The sequence below is a fragment of the Bubalus bubalis genome, chromosome 4, assembly GCF_019923935.1.
Source record: "Bubalus bubalis isolate 160015118507 breed Murrah chromosome 4, NDDB_SH_1, whole genome shotgun sequence".
NCBI lineage: Eukaryota > Metazoa > Chordata > Mammalia > Artiodactyla > Bovidae > Bubalus > Bubalus bubalis.
Window position 1 is genome coordinate 42,432,527 of NC_059160.1, and position 19,774 is coordinate 42,452,300.

Sequence of the window (19,774 nt, forward strand, 5' to 3'; positions counted from 1 at the left end):
AGTATTGGAGTTTCAGCTTCAGCATCATTCCTTCCAGTGAACACCCAGGACTCATCTCGTTCAGGATGGACTGGTTGGATCTCCTTGCAGTCCAAGGGACTCTCAAGAGTTTTCTCCAACACCACAGTTCAAAAGCATCAATTCTTTGGTGCTCAGCTTTCTTCACAGTCCAATTCTCACATCCATACATGACCATAGCCTTGACTAGACGGATCTTTGTTGGCAAAGTACTATCTCTCCTTTTTAATATACTATCTAGGTTGGTCATAACTTTCCTTCCAAGGAGTAAGCATCTTTTAATTTCATGGCTGCAATCACCATCTGCAGTGATTTGGGAGCCCGCAAAAATAAAGTCTGACACTGTTTCCACTGTTTCCCCATCTATTTGCCATGAAGTGATGGGACCAGATGCCATGATCTTAGTTTTCTGAATGTTGAGCTTGCTGCTGCTGCTGCTGCTGCTGCTGCTAAGTCTCTTCAGTCGTGTCCGACTCTGTGCAACCCCATAGACGGCAGCCCACCAGGCTCCCCCGTCCCTGGGATTCTCCAGGCAAGAACACTGGAGTGGGTTGCCATTTCCTTCTCCAATGCATGAAAGTGAAAGAAAGTGAAGTCTCTCAGTCGTGTCCGACTCTTAGCAACCCCATGGACTGCGGCCCACCAGGCTCCTCCGTCCATGGGATTTTCCAGGCAAGAGTACTGGAGTGGGGTGCCATTGCCTTCTCCTAATGTTGAGCTTAGAGTATAGCTAATTAACAATGTCGTGATAGTTTCAGGTGGACAGCAAAGGGACATAGCCTTACATATACATGTACCATTCTCCCCTAAACTTCCCTCCCATCTGGACTGCCACATAACATGAAGCAGGGTTCCCTACACTATACAGAAAGTCCTTGTTGGTTATTTATTTAAAATATAGCATATTTATTAAAATATTGCTATACAGATGATCCTTATTGGTTATTTGTTTAAAATACAGCATCGTCTCATGCTGATGCAAAACTCTAGTAACCCTTCCTCCCATCCTTCTCCGTAGGAACCACAAGTTCATTCTCTAAGTTTGTGAGTCTGTTTCTGTTTTGTAGATAAGGTCATTTGTATCATTTCTTTTTAGATTGCACATATAAGGGATACCATATGATATTTTTGCTTCTCTGCCAGTTTATTTCACTCATGACAGTCTCTAGGCCCACCAATGTTGCTGCAAGTGATATTATTTCATTCTTTTAAATGGATGCATAATATTCCATTGTATATGTGTGCCACATCTTCGTTATCCATTCCTCTATTGATGGACATTTAGGTTGCTTCCATGTCTTAGCTGTTGCAAAGAGTGCTGCAATGAACATTGGGGTGCATGTCATGCTGGGTGAATCATGAACTGACATCAAGATTACTGGGAGAAATATCAACAACCTCAGATATGCAGATGATACCACTCTAATGGCAGAAAGTGAAGAGGAACTAAAGAGCCTCTTGAATGCTAAGTCGCTTCAGTTGTGTCCAGCTCTGTGTGACCCCATGGACTGTAGCCCTCCAGGCTCCTCTGTCCATGGGATTCTCCAGGCAAGAATAAATAGAGTGGGTTGCCATTCCCTTCTCCAGGGGATCTTTCTGACCCAGGGATCAAGTTCAGGTTTTGAAGTTAAAAAGTCTAAGGTTTGAATTGCAGCTCTGCCGTATAGTTTCATCACCTATACAGTAGGGCTAATTAATGTCTTTTTGTTAGGGTTGTTACGAGAAGGGTGCAAAATAATACACAGGTGTAATTACTAATATAATATTAATTTTATCAAGACATGGAATGGAATGATTGTGCTGTTGCTGGTACAGCTAAGTCACTTCAGTTGTGTCTGACTCTGTGCGACCCCATAGACGGCAGCCCACCAGGCTCCCCTGTCCCTGGGATTCTCCAGGCAAGAACACTGGAGTGGGTTGCCATTTCCTTCTCCAATGATTGTGGTGTTAAGAGCAGATAAATAGCTTTGCCCTTTTTTTTTAATGAAGATTTATTTTTAGCCACATAATAATTTTTTTTTCTTTTTTGAGAGGATTACTAATTTTAGCTTTATAACAGATTGGTTGATACTATGATTCTTAAAGCTGTTCTCAATTTACTGTATGAATGAATTACTTTAAATTACTTGATTTAAAGTCAAGAGGTATAAATCTGTTTTTATAAAAACTAGCAGACCAAAGTGTAAACAGAAAACTAAGGGGAAAGAAAGCACATATGTATGAAATTTTATTTCAGTGCAATCCCTGAAACAGATTTCTAGAGCTATATTCACATAATATCTGAATAAACAGGGAAAAAGTTTAGCTAATTATAAGGATATTAAAAATCTACAATGTACAATGTCAAATAATCAGAAAATATTCCATATGAAGTTTCTTTTTCTTTGCCTGCCAAACTGCTAAAACATTGGAAAAAAAGATGTCCAGAACCAGAGCCAACATGCGTATTTGGGTACTTCCAGCCCTGGTACACTGTAGCAGGGCAGAACAGGTCCAGTTTCAGCCAGTGGTTCACTGGCATGTGGTCAGTGTGAAGTTTCCTGCTGTACTCTTCTGAGCTAGAGAGAAGGAACCAAAAATGCTGACATCCTCATTTGGCTTCATCACTTATGCCTGAGCACATAGAGCAACACTTCCTGTGCAAAACCTACACTGACTCTGCAGAGGACACTCTCAATCTTCAGCTGATCTGGGCGGGGATGCTGGCATAGGTTGGTGAAATTTGGAAAGTGTTAGCCATTGGATACTTCCTCACATCACATGAACGTGGCATGAAAGCTTGCAATAACAACACTGACAGGAAGAGATTGTTGTAGGCCAGTTATTAGCTCTCAAAACTACGACCCCGCGAAAACATGTTTAAGAAAGACCTAATTTAGAAATAAAATGCCATGGAAATTGAACTGAAGAAAGCCTATCAGAATGTCTGAAATGTATATATCTTGTCTCTTTAATATCAGTATGTCTATATCTAGCCTTCCTTAACACTCTTGATCTCAGTTTTCTTATCCATACAAAGGGAGGATTTCTAAATTTCTAAGGGTTTGTAATTTTAGTGTGTGTTTCTCCAAGTAGTTTTCTCCATGTTTTGTTTTATTCTACCTATCAAAATTTCCTCAAGTACTTTAAGTTAGTACATGACTTTCAATTCTTTCAGAAACACAATAATTTGAAGAAGTGATGTTATAAAGTTGTTCTGAGTCTAGATTATTATAGTTTGATTCTGACTATACCATCTAAACATCACATGAAAGGGAAATTAGTGTCACTACGTAAATGTTAAATCCATGTGATGATAAACCTTAGATGTTTTGACAAATCTGTGTTATATATTATCTAAAACATTAACTTTGATTAGTAATTTATCTTATAAGCATGACAAGGATGGGAAATTTGCTCATTGGTGCCTCTTCTTTAAAATTCTAATTTTTGTTTTCAATAAAGTCATTTGGGATTGCTAGTAACCTGGGAAGAGATAAAAGACTTGTTTTGGGGGAGATGGACATGGTTTTGTTTTTCAGCATTTCTTATGATTTTTTTTTTCTTATGACCATGAAAAAAATTTGAAATTCTTTAAGACCTAGTTTTCAAGGATAGTTTGTAAATTTAACGACTATAACTACAATTAAATCACATGTAGTTGGCCTCATCCTTCCCATTTTGCCACAGTGCTCTAGAGTTCTCTCACTACATTTTGAAATACCTTTGTAGAATTTTGAAATTCATTACTTGCGTAGTTCTTTGAGGCTGCATCAGTGGTGGAAGGAGTTATGAAACATAGCTCTGCACTTCCCCTTAGTTAGTTCTTTACCCTGTCGAGCAGAAGATGTGTGCGTGACTGGTGTCTAAATGAAGAATATCTATAGATTTTACCCACAAACTGTAGATCCAAATAGTCCCTCCACAAGCAGGAATTAAGAATGATTAATCAGAAGAAAAAAAGGCGCTGCTGGATGTTGTTTGAAAGGAATTCTTTATGGGGGGCTGTGAGTATTGTTTTTGCAGTTCCTGTTTTTAAAATATTTTAGTTTAAAAACATTTGAACTTTTTGAGTATGCAAAGTATATGAGTAGGTAAAGTAACTGGTATTTATCTCTTTGTTTACTACCAAATTATAAGTAATTTGTATCATGATTGAAAAATTATCCTGCCTCTTGTTTACAATGGTTTCATGCTGTGATTTTAACACAGAGGTACAGTTTTTCTTATTTTTATGGCCCAAGTACAATTACTTGAGGTAATGACATTTCTTCCTGTGGATTCGTAGCATAGCAGTGTTCCTTGAGAGCAGTGAAAGTGAACTGTGCTGTGTGCAATCAGCGTTGACCTATCTTAGCTGAGTCTTTATTATAGCCTCATTCCTCCTATTTCTATTTTCTATTTCTACTACTTCCATTTCTAATATGTAAAAACTACATTTCAACAAGTTTCTTAGAATGTATTGATACATTTAATATTCTCTCAGTCATCAATTATTTGAGGATAAAATTCTATTTCTAAAACATCAGCAAGGTGCATTGGCAATGCAACAAAGTTAAGGATTTCTTAAAATTACCAATGATTTATTGGTCTCCAAAGTCTAGTTGACTTGCCTAGATCCTCCTAGCATTGTGGCTTTAATGTTCTCAGAGTCTTTTCTGTTTAACTGAAAAACCACGTTAAGTGAATGTTTTATTCAGAAAAAAACATTTTAAAACATATTTTTTATTTGTAATAAGGAGAAGGAAAATAAACATTTGGGTGTAACTGCTGATAACATTTTGATGTGTTCTTACCCTTTGTATTTGTTGTTTGGTAAAGCTGAGGTCATAATTTACATGGATTTTTAAAAATCATTCTTTCCCCTTTCCAAATAACATTAAATATTTCACATTACAAAACTTCTTAGTAAAAATTCAATAGCTATATGATATTCTGTTAAAAAGTAATACTTTAGTTGGCATGTACTCTATTGTTGGATATTTAACGTCTTTAAAGATTTTGAACTATAAATCAGAGAACATTACCATTTTTTAAAGATTATCTTTGCAAGATGACTTGGGGGGAAAATCCCATTGTATTTGTTTTTTCTTAACTTTATTTATTTATTTATCTCTGTGTTGGGTCTTCGTTGTGGTGTGCCGGCTTCTCTAGCAGTGGTTGGTGGGCTTAGTTTTCCCCGGGCATGTGGGATCTTAGTTTCCCCATCGGGATCAAAGCTGTGTGTCTTGCATTGGAAGGTGGATTCTTTATCATTGGACCACTGAGGAAGTCGCCTCCCATTACATTTGTATTCTTGATTTAAGACATTCATAATAGCTATACCTTAGAATTGTTTTGTAATTAATTTATTTGTTTTTTTAATGTATTATTTTTGACTGTGCTAGATCTTTGTTGCTGTGCATGGGCTTTCTCTAGTTGTGGCGAGTGGAGTCTACTCCTTAGTTGCATTGACAGGCTTCTTGTTATGGTGTTTTCAATTGTTGCAGAGTACAGGCTCTAGGTACATGGGCTTCAGTAGTTATGGTGCTTGGGCTTAGTTGCCCTGCTGCATGAGGGATCTTCCTGGATGAGGGATCAAACCTGAGTGCTCTGCATTGGCAGGCAGATTCTTAACCACGGGACCACCAGTGGTCCTTAGACCACTTAGAACTTAAGGACAAGCATTGAATTAGGATTTTAAACAAATGTGTTGGATTCCATGTTTGTTTAAACTTATGAATCACACATTTAAAAAACTTTTACTTCTGTGTGGCAGGCAGCCTGTGTGCTAGCTATTTTTCAAATGTGGATGACATTGCTTTCTTCGTGGACTGGGATTTATAGAATATTTGCAAATAGGTGATCATTGAACACTGAAAGAGAACTTCCTTAACTAAAGCAGGTTCTTTTATGCCACAAGCTTCATGTGAATGGAAAACTAAATCTATGCATAGAAAGCTTGGGCTATGAAAATACTAGTGCCAGGAAAAACACAGATTCACAAGACTTCAGCCAAAGCCTTTGGTTTTTCCTTGTTTCACTAGCTTAGAAATGGCCTGGCCTGAGATTCTCCCAATAATTCAGCCACAAGAGAAAGAAAAAGCTTGTTGTTTTTCATTCCCATTGTGTAGAGGCCCCTATGTCACAGACTTGCACCAGCATGGAGTACTGACCTACCTTGTGGAATGAATGGAACTGAATTTAGAGTAACTTAAAGTAACAAAGTAACATAAATTCTTTAATGTGTCTTCTATTTAAAACTTTATAGGCATGATGATAAATTTTAATAGAATACAAATACCAAGAGCAATATGAATATACAATCAAAATAGGAAAGTTTGGAGTGGTTTTTTTTTCAAGTAATTGTTTTGGATTGGAATATTTGATTTCAAGATTATAGGGGATTTATTTTTTCTTTATACTGCTTCTGCATCTACCTTGCTAGTTTAGATGGTAATATAAGTTAATACAGGGCTTCCCAGGTGACACTAGTGATAAAGAACCTGCCTGGCAGTACAGGAGAGTAAGAGATGTGGGTTCGATCCCTGGATCAGGAAGATCCCCTGGAGGAGGGCGTAGCAATCCACTCCAGTATTCTTACCTGGAGCATTCCATGGACAGAGGAGCCTGGTGGGCTACAGTCCATGGGGTCTCACAGAGTCGGACATGACTGAAGTCAACTTAACGTGTAAAATATCTGACTTTTCTTCATAAAAGAGTAAAATTTTAGTGAACATGTATTACACTTAGAAATATTCATTTCTCCTAATTTTTATTGTAATTTTAAGATTTAGGATTTTTTTGCTATCAAATACCAGATTATATATATAGATACATATATATATGCAGATGTTTTACCCTCTGAGCCACCAGGGAAGTATAGATACATATATTTTATATTAAAAAGAAGTCAAAATAGGATTTATTATTGGACTTGTAGATTTTATTCTCTAATGGTAAGTATGAATAGATTTATTTATAAGACCAAAGGAAACTCAGAACGAGGGTGAAAGCCACAGTAGTTCAAGGGGTTTTTTTTTTTGCCCGCATTTTTTTTTTTTTTTTAGCCATCCCAACCTACATATGCTTCTTCAGAGTGTGCATACAGTGCTCACAGCATCCTCAGAATCAGCTTTGAAATGGAACCAACTGGACTCCTGTCCAGCTGTTTATACACTTCTTGACGCTTCTCCTACCCATTTGTTTTCATCTTCCCAACTCATTTGATCCTGTGGCATTAGGGCCAACAGCTGCAATTGGTCCATAAAATAGCTGAATAATAAAATGCTATAATCTGATCCTTGTAGTTTTCATGATGACTGAGTTGGTAACAGCAGTGCTATAGATTTGTTTGGCAGGTCAGGGGAAACATCGTCTTTATTTTACCGGAAGAAAGTTTATGTATAAGAAGGATTGATAATTGATCCTGAGTGGTATAATTGTATCTCCTGAATCCTAGTCTTGTTGTTTACTGAGTACCTATTAGACACAGTACTTTGTATTGTATGCACATTATTTCTAATTCTCAGAATAAGCTTGTAAGAACTGTGATATGACCTTAATTTTCCGGTGGAGAAAGCAGACTCAATAAGATTATAACCCTTATCAACATATTCAGTGTTACAGCAGCATTGTAGTATTACCTGGAATTCAAATCCAAGATCATGCTTCCAAAGTTTGTGACCTATCCATTGCATATTGTAGCAGTAGGTTTTTTTTATTGTGAATAGTATTTTATTTCCATTTTGCTGTTAATGACATCAACTACTATGATGAAAGTTTTTATGCACATTATTGTACATCAGTTAGTGGAATTGTTGCAAGTGCGTATGTTCAGTTTTAGGAGATGTAGCTTGAAGGTTTTCCATAGTGGTTTTAGTGTGTGAATACTCTAATTCCCCTTTCTAGCCAGTACTTGATCTAAAACAATTTTAGCCATCTGGCAGGTATCTAGTGGTATCATTTTGTGATTTTAATTTGCATGTCTCTGATTAATAATTTTTATATGCTTATTGGAGACCTTTTGTGAAGTTCCCAATTGAGACTTTTGTCCATTGAAAAATAGGTTAAGAGCCAAAAATAAAAAGAGTGAAAAAGAAACATTTAATATAATATTGCACAATGATAAGTGCTACTAAATACCAAAGACCAAAGTGCTAGGATTAATAGAAAGTGACCAAAATGGGATTGTGAAGAAAGAAAGGCCCACCTGAGAAAGTGGCATCAAAGTGCAGATTTGCATGAAATGTGTTATGGAAGCAAGAGGAAAATCTGGATAAAACATATGAAGCAGAGGGAACTGCAAGTGCAAGGGACTTGAAGAACTTGGCAAGGAAGTATTAAATTCCTATACAACTTTCAGCTTATGAGGGAAGGTAACAAGGCCTTTACTTTTACTCACCTCCAACTGTACACTCAGTAAGGTATTATTTGGCTGTTTTCTTTTTATAAAGATCAAAAGCCTTCTATTCAGTCACTGGGGTTCCATGTTTGAACTAGCAACTTCATGTTTTGCCTACTAATTGCTGTATAATATCTAAACATATTTACTGGTGATATGTTTTATGAATATTTATTCAGTAAATATTTATTGGACAGCCCTGATTGATTGGATATGATGGAGGAGGGAGAACAGTTGCTGATTGAAGCAAAGAAGAAAGGAGTTTACTGGAAAGAGTCCTAAAGAAGCAGGAGAGTTAGCTGTGAAGGCGCCCGGGAGGAAAAAATGTAAAAAATGAAAATGCGGTTACCACTGTCAGATGCTCCCAGAGCAGTACGGGGTAGGAGGGGTGGGCTGCTGATTGCAGTGAGCCGCTGGCCTTGTGGAAGCAGGGTCAGGTCTGTGTCAGTCAGACAGGTGGGCTAAAGGGGAGGTGAGGAAATGGAGGCAGTGACCTGGAGTTCCCAGGTTTTGAGAAGTGTAAACAAGAAAAAGGATGAGATTAGACAGCTTGAGAAGAATATAGATGGAACCAAGAGCTTTTTGTTTTATTTTGGGTTTTGAGGGTTTTTGTTTTTTGGAAGAGACTTCAGTGTTTGGGTTTTTTTTTTTTTCTCATGACAGGAAGTCATCCTTTGCTATTCTTGGCTCAGAGCAGACAGTTGTGTCTCCCTCCCTCCCTGCCCTTTTAAACTTGTTTAAAACTTCTTACAGCTATATAATTTTCTGTGTATTCCAAGAGGGTTTACCTTTGTGATCTCATTGATCTTCTTGAGAGGGAGGTACCAAATATTGTGCCTGTTTCTTAGATGAAAGCCTCAAAGCTCAGAGGTTGTAGCTGAGAAGTCATTCCACTGATAACTTGTGGAGCAAGCATATTTGTAAGTATACCCTGCCTTGCTCAGAGTTTGGGAATCTGTGTTTACAGCATTAACTAACCTTGATTTGCCCCTTATTCAAGTGTTTATCCTCTGGTTACCCCAGAAAAAAAAATCTAAGTTTTTAGATATAATTTATAGGTCAGATTAAGAAGCTCTCCCAAATACCCCTTTACTTCCCCCCTGCCCACACACCCCTCTCACCCATCTGTGCACACTCCTGTATCACACACACACCACTCATCCCACATACATACCTCTGCCACCCACACAGCCCACAAATGTTCACTTTAGTCCTTGCCCACAAAACTAGGCTACTTTTCTCTTTCTTCAGTTTGGATTTGGGGTAAAAAAAAGTAGCTAGGTTAGAAAGAATTGATTTTATGAGCTCAGATTAGAGACTGTAAATACAATCATACCTTGTTTTCTTGTGCTTTATTGCACTTTGCAGATACTTCCTTTTTATTTTATTTTTTTATAAACTGAAGGTTTGTGATAACCCTGCATTGTCAGATGATGGTCAGCAGTTTTTAACAATAAAATATTTTAAAATTCAAGTATGTACATTGTTATTGCACACTTAATAGACTATACTATAGTGGAACCATAACTCTTATATGCATCGGGATACCAAAAAATTCGTATGACTTGTTTTATTGCTATGGTCTGGAACCAAAACTGTAATATCTCAGAGGGAAGTCTGTAAATCCCTAGGCTTCAACAATAAGGGTTCAGTTGATCATTCAGTTTTTACTGAATTTGCTTTCATTCCTCAAAGGAAACCCTGTAGAATACTAAACAGTTTTTGCATAAATTTGATCTAGAGCAATAGTTGTATGCTTTGGTCCTTCAGGATATCTTTTAAGTTTTGAGGATTAACTGTTCAGCCTTGGATTTTTATGCGCACAAAACTGGGATTGATACAGTTTTCATTGTAGCCTGATCTCAGTCCCTAAAGTATGAAAAAGAACATTCATAACATTGATATTTTGATCGTTTTTACAGAATGATGTTTGTGTGATATATTTTTTTCACTTAACCTAGTCCTAGTGTTAAAGTGCTACACTCAATATGCCAGCAAATTTGGAAAACTCAGCCATGGCCACAGGACTGAAAAGGTCAGTTTTCATTCCAATCCCAAAGAAGGGCAATGCCAAAGAATGCTCAAACTACTGCACAACTGTACTCATTTCATATGCTAGCAAAGTAATGCTCAAGATTCTTCAAGCTAGGTTTTAACAGTACATGAACCGAGAACTCCCACATGGTCAAGCTGGATTTAGAAAACGCAGAGGAACCACAGATCAAATTGTCAACATCTGTTGGATCATAGAAAAAGCAAGAGAATTCCAGAAAAACATCTACTTTTGCTTCATTGACTATGCTAAAGTCTTTGACCGTGTGGATCACAACAAGCTATAGAAAATTCTTAAAGAGATGGGAATACCAGACCACCTGACCTGCCTCCTGAGACATTTGTGTGCAGGTCAAGAAGCAATAGTTAGAACCAGGCATGGAACAATGGACTGGTTCAAAATTTGGAAAGGAGTATGTCAAGGCTGTATATTGTCACCTTGCTATTTAACTTATATGCAGAGTACATCATGCAGAATGCAAGGCTGGATGAAGCACAAGCTAGAATCAAGATTGCTGGGAGAAATATCAATAACCTCAGATATGCAGGTGATACCACCCTTATGGCAGAAAACAGAGAGGAACTGAAGAGCCTCTTGATGAAGGTGAAAGAGGAGAGTGAAAAAGCTGACTTAAAACTCAACATTCAAAAAATGAAGATCATGACATCCAGTTCCATCACTTCATGGCAAACAGATGGGGAAACAATGGAACAGTGACAGTCAACGGAGTGACTGAACAACAAGTGCTAGAATCTATCCCAGTTGTAAGTGCCTTTCTAACCCTCATTTCCCGAAGAGGTGAAAGTCTTTGTTTTTTGAACATATTAAAAACTCATCAAGAGAAGGAAATCAGTGTCTCCTTTTTTTGTGTGTTCAGAGTTTAGGTTAGAACTTTTGGAAATTGTAGATGCTCAATAAGTCTTGTTTATAGAACATTCTTTGTTCTTAATCCTTTTCCCACTTGTCACAAATATTTGAAAAAATATAGTCATTAATATAATTAATATTAATATTTAGCATATATATTATGTTCCCAGAGAAGGAAATGGTAACCCATTCTGATATTCACGTCTGGAAAATCCCATGGACAGAGGAGCCTGGTGGGTTACAATCCATGGGGTTGCAAAAGGGTTGGACATGACTCAGTGACTAAACGTATGTTATATATATGTGCTCAGCATAGAGAGTCTTCCCTTGCATATATTTCAGAAAGTTTCTTAGACAAAGAAAGATAAAAGAATTAAAACATCTAGATTCCAATTTAGATGCATCACTTACTGAAAGAATGTGGGTAAGGAGGAATGCGGAAGGCAGCAGACTAGGACCAGATATTTGTATACTTTCCTCCCACCTCTGTTTCAGAATCAATATTAAATATATGAAAAGACAGGGAATTTTATCCTAATGAAGATAGCAATAATCTAATGATATGAAAAATTGGATCCCATTATTCTCATGTGGCTGAGATATATCCTTTTAATTTTAATAGAAAATATCCCTGGGGCATTGGTAGAATTGGATTAGAGTCCTGATGGTTGGAGTTTGATGAAAAAAGGGCTAGCACTCTGAAACTCCCTAATGTAGACTTACCTCAACACTTTTTTCTTTGCAGTATGGTAGCTGGACAGGTGGAGAAGGCACTGGCGACCCACTCCAGTACTCTTGCCTGGAAAATCCCATGGACGGAGGAGCCTGGTGGGCTGCAGTCCATGGGGTCGCTGAGAGTCGGAGATGACTGAGCGACTTCACTTTCACTTTTCACTTTCATGCATTGGAGAAGGAAATGGCAACCCACTCCAGTGTTCTTGCATGGAGAATCCCAGGGACGGGGGAGCCTAGTGGGCTGCCGTCTATGGGGTCGCACAGAATCGGACACGACTGATGTGACTTAGCAGCAGCTGGACAGGTCCTAGAAAGGAAAGTACTGCTGCTATGCTAACCATATCAGAGGAATGATGGGCAATTAAAAGAAAATGCTTTCATCAAATCAGGCTAGATTATTTCTCCATCATTGTTTTTTCTTTGTTGTTGTTTTTAAAGACAGACTCTTTCTTTTTAAAAAATTTGCTATTTATTTGTTTTTGACTATGCTGGGTCTTCGTTGCTGCATGAAGACATTCTCTTGTGGTGAGTGGGGGACTGCTCTCTAGGTGCAGTGCATGGGCTTCTCTTTGCAGTGGCTTCTCTTATTGCAGAGCATAGGCTCTAGGGTGCACGGGCTCAGTAGTTCTGGTGCACAGGCTCAGTTCCCTCGAGACACGTGGAATCTTCCTGGAGCAGGGATTGAAGCCATGTCCCCAGCATTGGTAGGTGGATTCTTAGCTACTGGACCACCAGGGGAGTCCTGTTTTGTTTTGGTTTTGGCCATGTAGTACAGCTTATAGACATTAGTTCCCCATCAGGGATTGAACCTGGACTATAGCAGTGAAAGTGTTGAGTCCTAACCATTGAACCACCAGAGAATTCCTTACTCCATCATTGTTAAGACCTTACAAACTGGACAGAGAAGTTCCTTTTATTTCAGTGTTTTTTTTTTCCTTGTGCTTGTGAGGTACTTTGTACCTTACAAATGTGTATTTTTGCTATAAATCTTCTTTAAAGAACTTGTTGCAAAAGAAAAAACAGTCAAATAAAAAAAAAGTTACATAGAATGTTAAGCAAAAATACAAAATTCTGTATTTTTAGACAAAATAATTTGAGTTTGTAACACAAAGAAACTAAATTGTAAACACACTGAGAATAATTTGAGTCTGTTTCATATTCACAGACAAAACCCTAACAATATCCAGTCACCTCATAATATAAGCTACTTGTCAAAAAGCGGTTTCAGCAAGGAAAAGAGAATGTGGCAAGAGCAGAACTGGTGGCAGTGTTACTCAGTGAACCTACCTGGGGCATCTTTGTGCAGGTACAGTTGCCATCTCACCTTGTACTTTAGTAATACCTGCTGCTCAGAACTTTGAGTCTTACCACACCCAAGGGTTGTACCCAGAAACTTTTACTATGCCATTTCATTCTGGAAAATAAACATTTGTTCTTGCCCTTGTAATGCTTTTTTCTCCCTTTCCACTGAAATTAGTAAGAATGAAGAGGAACCCTCCTTCCAACATTCATTCTCACTATTTTAGAATGGTAGAGATCTTTGAAGATGATCTAACTCAGCTCTCTCATTCTGCAATTGAAATGCACAGGACCAGAGAGGGCAATGGCTTGCCATGTCATACCGGTGGCTAAGCAAGGACTAGAGTCCAGGTTTCTTCAATTCTAAACAGTGGTTCTGTCATTGAGCTTTGCAAAAGCTAAGGACTTGAAAACTTCCTTACAAAAATACGTGCCTGTGGGCAGATTCAGTAGTGAAGGGAGATAGAATAGTACTCCCAGGGTTATTTGATCACTGCTTAGATGATGCTGTGAAAGTGCTGTGCTCAATATGCCAACAAATTTGGAAAACTCAGCAGTGGCCACAGGACTGGAAAAGGTCAGTTTTCATTCCAATCCCAAAGAAAGGCAATGCCAAAGAATGCTCAAACTACCGCACAGTTGCACTCATCTCACACACTAGTAAAGTAATGCTCAAAATTCTCCAAGCCAGGCTTCAGCAATATGTGAACCGTGAACTTCCAGATGTTCAAGCTGGTTTTAGAAAAGGCAGAGGAACCAGAGATCAAATTTCCAACATCCGCTGGATCATGGAAAAAGCAAGAGAGTTCCAGAAAAGCATCTGTTTCTGCTTTATTGACTATGCCAAAGCCTTTGACTGTGTGGATCACAATAAACTGTGGAAAATTCTTCAGGAGATGGGAATACCAGAACACCTGATCTGCCTCTTGAGAAATTTGTATGCAGGTCAAGAAGCAACAGTTAGAACTGGACATGGAACAACAGACTGGTTCCAAATAGGAAAATGAGTTCATCAAGGCTGTATATTGTCACCCTGTTTATTTAACTTATATGCAGAGTACATCATGAGAAACGCTGGATTAGAAGAAACACAAGCTGGAATCAAGATTGCCGGGAGAAATATCAATAACCTCAGATACGCAGATGACACCACCCTTATGGCAGAAAGTGAAGAGGAACTCAAAAGCCTCTTGATGAAAGTGAAAGTGGAGAGTGAAAAAGTTGGCTTAAAGCTCAACATTCAGAAAATGAAGATCATGGCATCCGGTCCCACCACTTCATGGGAAATAGATGGGGAAACATTGGAAACAGTGTCAGACTTTATTTTTCTGGGCTCCAAAATCACTGCAGATGGTGACTGCAGCCATGAAATTAAAAGATGCTTACTCCTTGGAAGGAAAGTTATGACCAACCTAGATAGCCTATTCAAAAGCAGAGACATTACTTCGACAACAAAGGTTTGTCTAGTCAAGGCTATAGTTTTTCCTGTGGTCATGTATGGATGTGAGAGTTGGACTGTGAAGAAGGCTGAGCCCCGAAGAATTGATGCTTTTGAACTGTGGTGTTGGAGAAGACTCTTGAGAGTCCCTTGGACTGCAGGGAGATCCAACCAGTCCATTCTGAAGGAGATCAGCCCTGGGATTTCTTTGAAAGGAATGATGCTAAAGCTGAAACTCCAGTACTTTGGCCATCTCATGTGAAGAGTTGACTCATTGGAAGACTGTGATGCTGGGAGGGATTGAGGGCAGGAGGAGAAGGGGACGACAGAGGATGAGATGGCTGGATGGCATCACTGACTCGATGGACGTGAGACTTAGTGAACTCCGGGAGTTGGTGATGGACAGGGAGGCCTGGTGTGCTGCGATTCATGGGGTCGCAAAGAATCGGACACGACTGAGCGACTGATCTGATCTGATCTATCTGACACAGTAACTACTGTAACAGCTTGTAGGCAACATTGCCAACTGCCCAGTATTTGAAGAAGATATCAGGCTTCTCTGTTCCCAACAACTTTATATCTTGAGAACCTTTATGGGGATTATTGACTCTTTGTCATGTGCCCTACAGCTTAAGTATGGGGATCCTATTATTACACTCTGAGCAGTGTGGCTTAAGGTGCTATTGTGGAGACAATGTCAGAACAGCCAGAGGTGAACTTGGAGCTAAAAAGGACACTACTGCCTACTTCCTTTTCTTAGATCTGTCTTTTTTTTTTTTTCTTTCTGAGTGATTCCCACAGAATCAGTTTCCTAGAAGTGGTGAGCCAGATTCATTTTTGTTTTTTTCTATTGTCTTGAGAGTAGATCCACCTGAGAATATAGTGGGGTAAACTTTGAAAAATATGTGTAGGAAGAATAAATATTACTTTTAGCAAATTATCATTTATGACATTAAGATTTTTGGAAAACAGAAAGGAAAATATCAGTAAAATCTCTTCTTCACAACTGCTCTTATAATTTTGAGATAGGTAGGCTTAGGCTTTGGTTTCTAAGAATCTCATTTTTTATTGCAGTTGTTCATAGCAAATACTCAGTTATGAATTTTTTTTCCCTGTACTTCCAGGAGGTAGTGTGGCATAATGATCAGACCCAAGCTTTGGTCTCACTTGAGATTCTAGTCTCAGCAGTGAGATGTAGGGCAAAGAACTTAGTTTCTGAGTCTCAGTTTCCATAACTAAAAAATGATGATAGTAATACCTACTTCATAATCCCTGTGAGATTTAAATAAAATATTTATAAATGCTTATTATAGTTCCTAGCACAGACTAGGGACTCAACAAATAGAATATCATTATTAGTATACCAGTTGACATTTCCCTTATGCCCCATAGTTCTTGTGACCATATTTTTAATAATTGCATGATATTCTATCAAGTTGAGTATATTCCAGTTTGTGTAACCGTTAATCTATTATTAGATTCTTGTTTCCTCTAAATTTGCCGTAGAATAAAAAATTTTTTAGCAAGCTGTTATTCATTCAGCAGATTCAGGAAATACTATGTATAAGGACCTTTGCTTGGCAGCAGCAGCACAGAGCTCAGAGTGGAAAAGTCCCTAGCTTTGAGGGGCTCTCGGTGTGTAAGTGGAGATACGTGAAGAGAACTCTGGCCTGTGGTAAACGTTGGCACTGTCCAAGTTACTGAAAAAGTGCTGAGGAGAGGACAGAATGTGAGATTCTGCTTAGAGAGACTCACGGAAAGCCAGAGAGGGTTGTGGGAGAGGAATCAAGTGATGGAGGTGAGGTGCAGGTTATTAAGGGCTTTTAAATCTTTATACAGAATGCAACATTTATCCTCAGTGCAAGGGAAAGTCAGTTTTGAGAAGAGAATTCGCATTATCTGCTTAGGTTTTATAGCCTATACAAGGCAAAGTGCAAGTAGAGAGTTTAATTAGGAAATTATTAAGGAATCTAGGTGAGAGATGGTATGTCTTCAACCAGGTGGAAGTGGTGGAGGTGGTAAGAAGTGGCCATATTGGAAGAAATAGCTCACATCATGAGCTGTCAGGTTGGATGCGAAGATGTCAAAGAAAGAGAAAAGTCAAAGATGGGCTCTCACGCATTCAGCTTGAGTGACTGGAAGAGTGGCGTTGCTGTTTCCAAAAACAAGGAAGGATGCAGGAGGAGCTGATTTGGGGGAGAAATCAGGAGTTAAGTTTTGGGATGTTCCATTTGAGATTTTTATTAAACATTCAGGCAGAGATGTTCAATAGATAGTTAGATGTAGAAGTGTGCAATTCTTGGAAAGAGAGGTTTATCCTGGAATTATAAATTTGGGAGATAGCTATATATTTATAGTATTTTAAAAACTTGGTACAGTTATTTTACCTATTACTATTCCTCTCATAGAATTTACATTGGTATTTTCATTTTTTAAAAATCAAAATAAACTTTAGGATCACTTTGTTAAATTTATTTTGTAAAGTATGCTGGACATTTTACTAGAAAAATGTATATATGTATTACATATATATTTATATATAAATTTACTAAAAGACTGGTAATTTGAAAAGAGTTGGCATCTTTAAAATGGATCTTTGTATCCAGCAATGCATTATTTTTCTCCATTTAGTTTTCTTTTATTAATATTTCTTCTGATAGTTCATTCTTTGTCCCCCAAATAGTTCATACACAGTTCTTGATAGTATTATTCCAAAGTATTGTAAGATGTCACAGAAAAAACAGAATAAACTTTTTGGCCAACCCAATACACTATTTGTTGCTGTAGTTAGTAAATTTCATTTTATTGATGTTCTGATGTTTTTGCCTTATAAAGGAATTATTTTGATATATTTAGCCACATCATTAAATTTCAGGTGATATAAATAATCTCTTTGATTTCTTTAATTTTTCCCCCAGCAATACAATCATATCATCTGCAAATAATGATTTTGTCTTTTTCCTTTCAACATTTGTGTCTTACTTCTGTTCATTCCAAGAAAAGAAGTCCTGAATTTAAGATAGTGGCTAACTATAAAGCAAGGAGGTAATTAAGACATAAAAGTCTAGTTATGGCTTACAGTTGTTTAGTTTTTGCTTTAGGCCTATCCTAATTATTTCTTTTCCTTGCCTTTGAAAAATATATTTCTGTTGGATTTGAGTGCCCAAAGTTCGTCTGTTTTACATTTATACATTATCTCCAGTAGTTGGTCTTGATGGGGTATATATTTGGTTTTCAGTCATTTTGTTCTTCCAAGGACATATTCTTTGATTCCTTGAATACCATGAATTCAGGGGAAGCTCTTTTCCTGCTGAATCAGCATTGAACTTTCATGGATGCAGAACCAAATTAAAGCCCGTAGAGAGTACGTAACCAAGAGATTTCAGTCATATAATTGGATAAGGGCCTAATGAAAATGTGAAGTTCAGAAGCCTCTCCCTCTCCCCCCGAAAACAAAAGCAGTAAAAATGAATTCATATAAGTTTAAAAAATTAATACGTGTATATTTATAGGACAGTTGCTTTTGAAAACTTATTTTCAAGCTAAGTTTTACAAATTTGAAATTTTTATTTTAAAAAGTCTAAATACAAAACCAGTTTCACTTCTGATGTGGATTGTAAATCAACAGAAAGGACTTGCTGATACAGCTTAGATTTCTGGAATGCGTTATCTTGAATTTTCAAGTTTACTTTCAAGTTTTATTTTTCTGTTTGTCAAGTTAAGCCTCATGTGACCTTTTTCTGTGAATGAGCAGTGGACACTATCTGGCATGTTAGCGCTTTGTACCTTCAAGGGTAGATTTGCAGGACAGCTTTTAATTGGCCTGCATTGCCTTGTTTAAATAGCCAAACACCTGCTAGGCAAGCCCCTGCACATGTGAGTGGCTATATGTTCCTTCCGTTAGGATTTGCAAGGCTGGAGCACAAAGACAGCAATTGTTACCCAATAAGCAGTAGTCACACAATTCTACCAATCGCCTTAGGAGGGCTGGTTACCATGGAATCCACCATCTGTTCACTCCCCGTCGGAATGTGATTATCCTTGCTGGGGTGGGAACTGGGAGCGTGTGCAGTGTGGAATTATCTGCAATGGACTGGGTTAATGGGAGCTAGATTTGGCTCACTAGAAGAACAGATGAAGGGAGTTTTACTTCTTAACCATTTGTGACTACTAACCAAGAGGAATAAATTCAGCTTTTATAAGGTAAGTAATTCAAGTACTATGTATCCCGTTTGTACTACGTTTGGTGTGGGGCATTATCTCCATGTGGTTCCAGGAAAGGGAGCTGTAAGCTCTTCTGGAAGGAGCCTCCAGCATTACACACTTCTGTTGTATTGATTTTAAGCAGCTCAGTTATACCTGTACAGTTACATGTTGATGTTGAAAAATGAAATAATTATTTTTTAATCTTTAAAAATTTAGTCAAAATTGTAATATGACTTCTGAAAGTGGCAAAAAGACAGTAATTTTAATGGTTTCTCAGAGTGAATTGTACCAATACTCGAAATATACTCATGGCCACAACGTGTTCAATGTCTTCTTCAAATAAAAAAATGTCTCAGGTCAGGGACATTTGTAGGTTATGATTTTATTCATCATTATTCTGGCCCACGTGACTGGCTTCACATTACTAGCTCATGTTTTGTAATGTGAGGTTTATGCAGTTAATTTTGCAATGCTTTTGCACAAGTTTCGAGGGCTTGAGCATGTGGAGACAATGTGACAGTGCTTTAACAGCAGGCGTATAGGCATAGTGATAAAGGAAAGGGCAAAGCTCGGAGGATCCGCTTCTGTTTCAAGGGCTTCCTTTGTTTTTCTGTTTGAACAGCCCCTTAAAATGTGTGCTGCATATTGTAAGCAGCAGAAGGAGATTTTGGTGCTAACAAATGGATGACTGACATTTTTCTGTGTGGCTAAGAGGTTGGTAGCTCAAACAAGGGACTTCTATATCCTTTGTAAGGCAGCATTGTATATACCCTTCCCCAAAACTGTGCCCTAAAAC

The 19,774-nt window shown here is 38.0% G+C and overlaps 1 protein-coding gene across 6 annotated transcripts in view; it reads left to right on the forward strand.

Moving 5' to 3' along the window:
* Positions 1-19,774, forward strand: part of FGD4 (FYVE, RhoGEF and PH domain containing 4) — a 241,934-nt gene that overhangs the window by 76,933 nt on the left and 145,227 nt on the right. The window contains exon 1 of one of the 6 annotated variants that reach the window (XM_006055603.4): positions 3,802-4,004. The exons of 4 other annotated variants lie outside the window; for them this stretch is intronic. In XM_006055603.4, the coding sequence (XP_006055665.3) occupies positions 3,995-4,004 (10 nt within the window). In that variant the 5' untranslated portion in view covers positions 3,802-3,994. Of the gene's footprint in view, positions 1-3,801; positions 4,005-18,382; positions 18,976-19,774 lie in introns of those variants that run through there. One more of the 6 variants, XM_025283482.3, reaches the window with a different exon arrangement.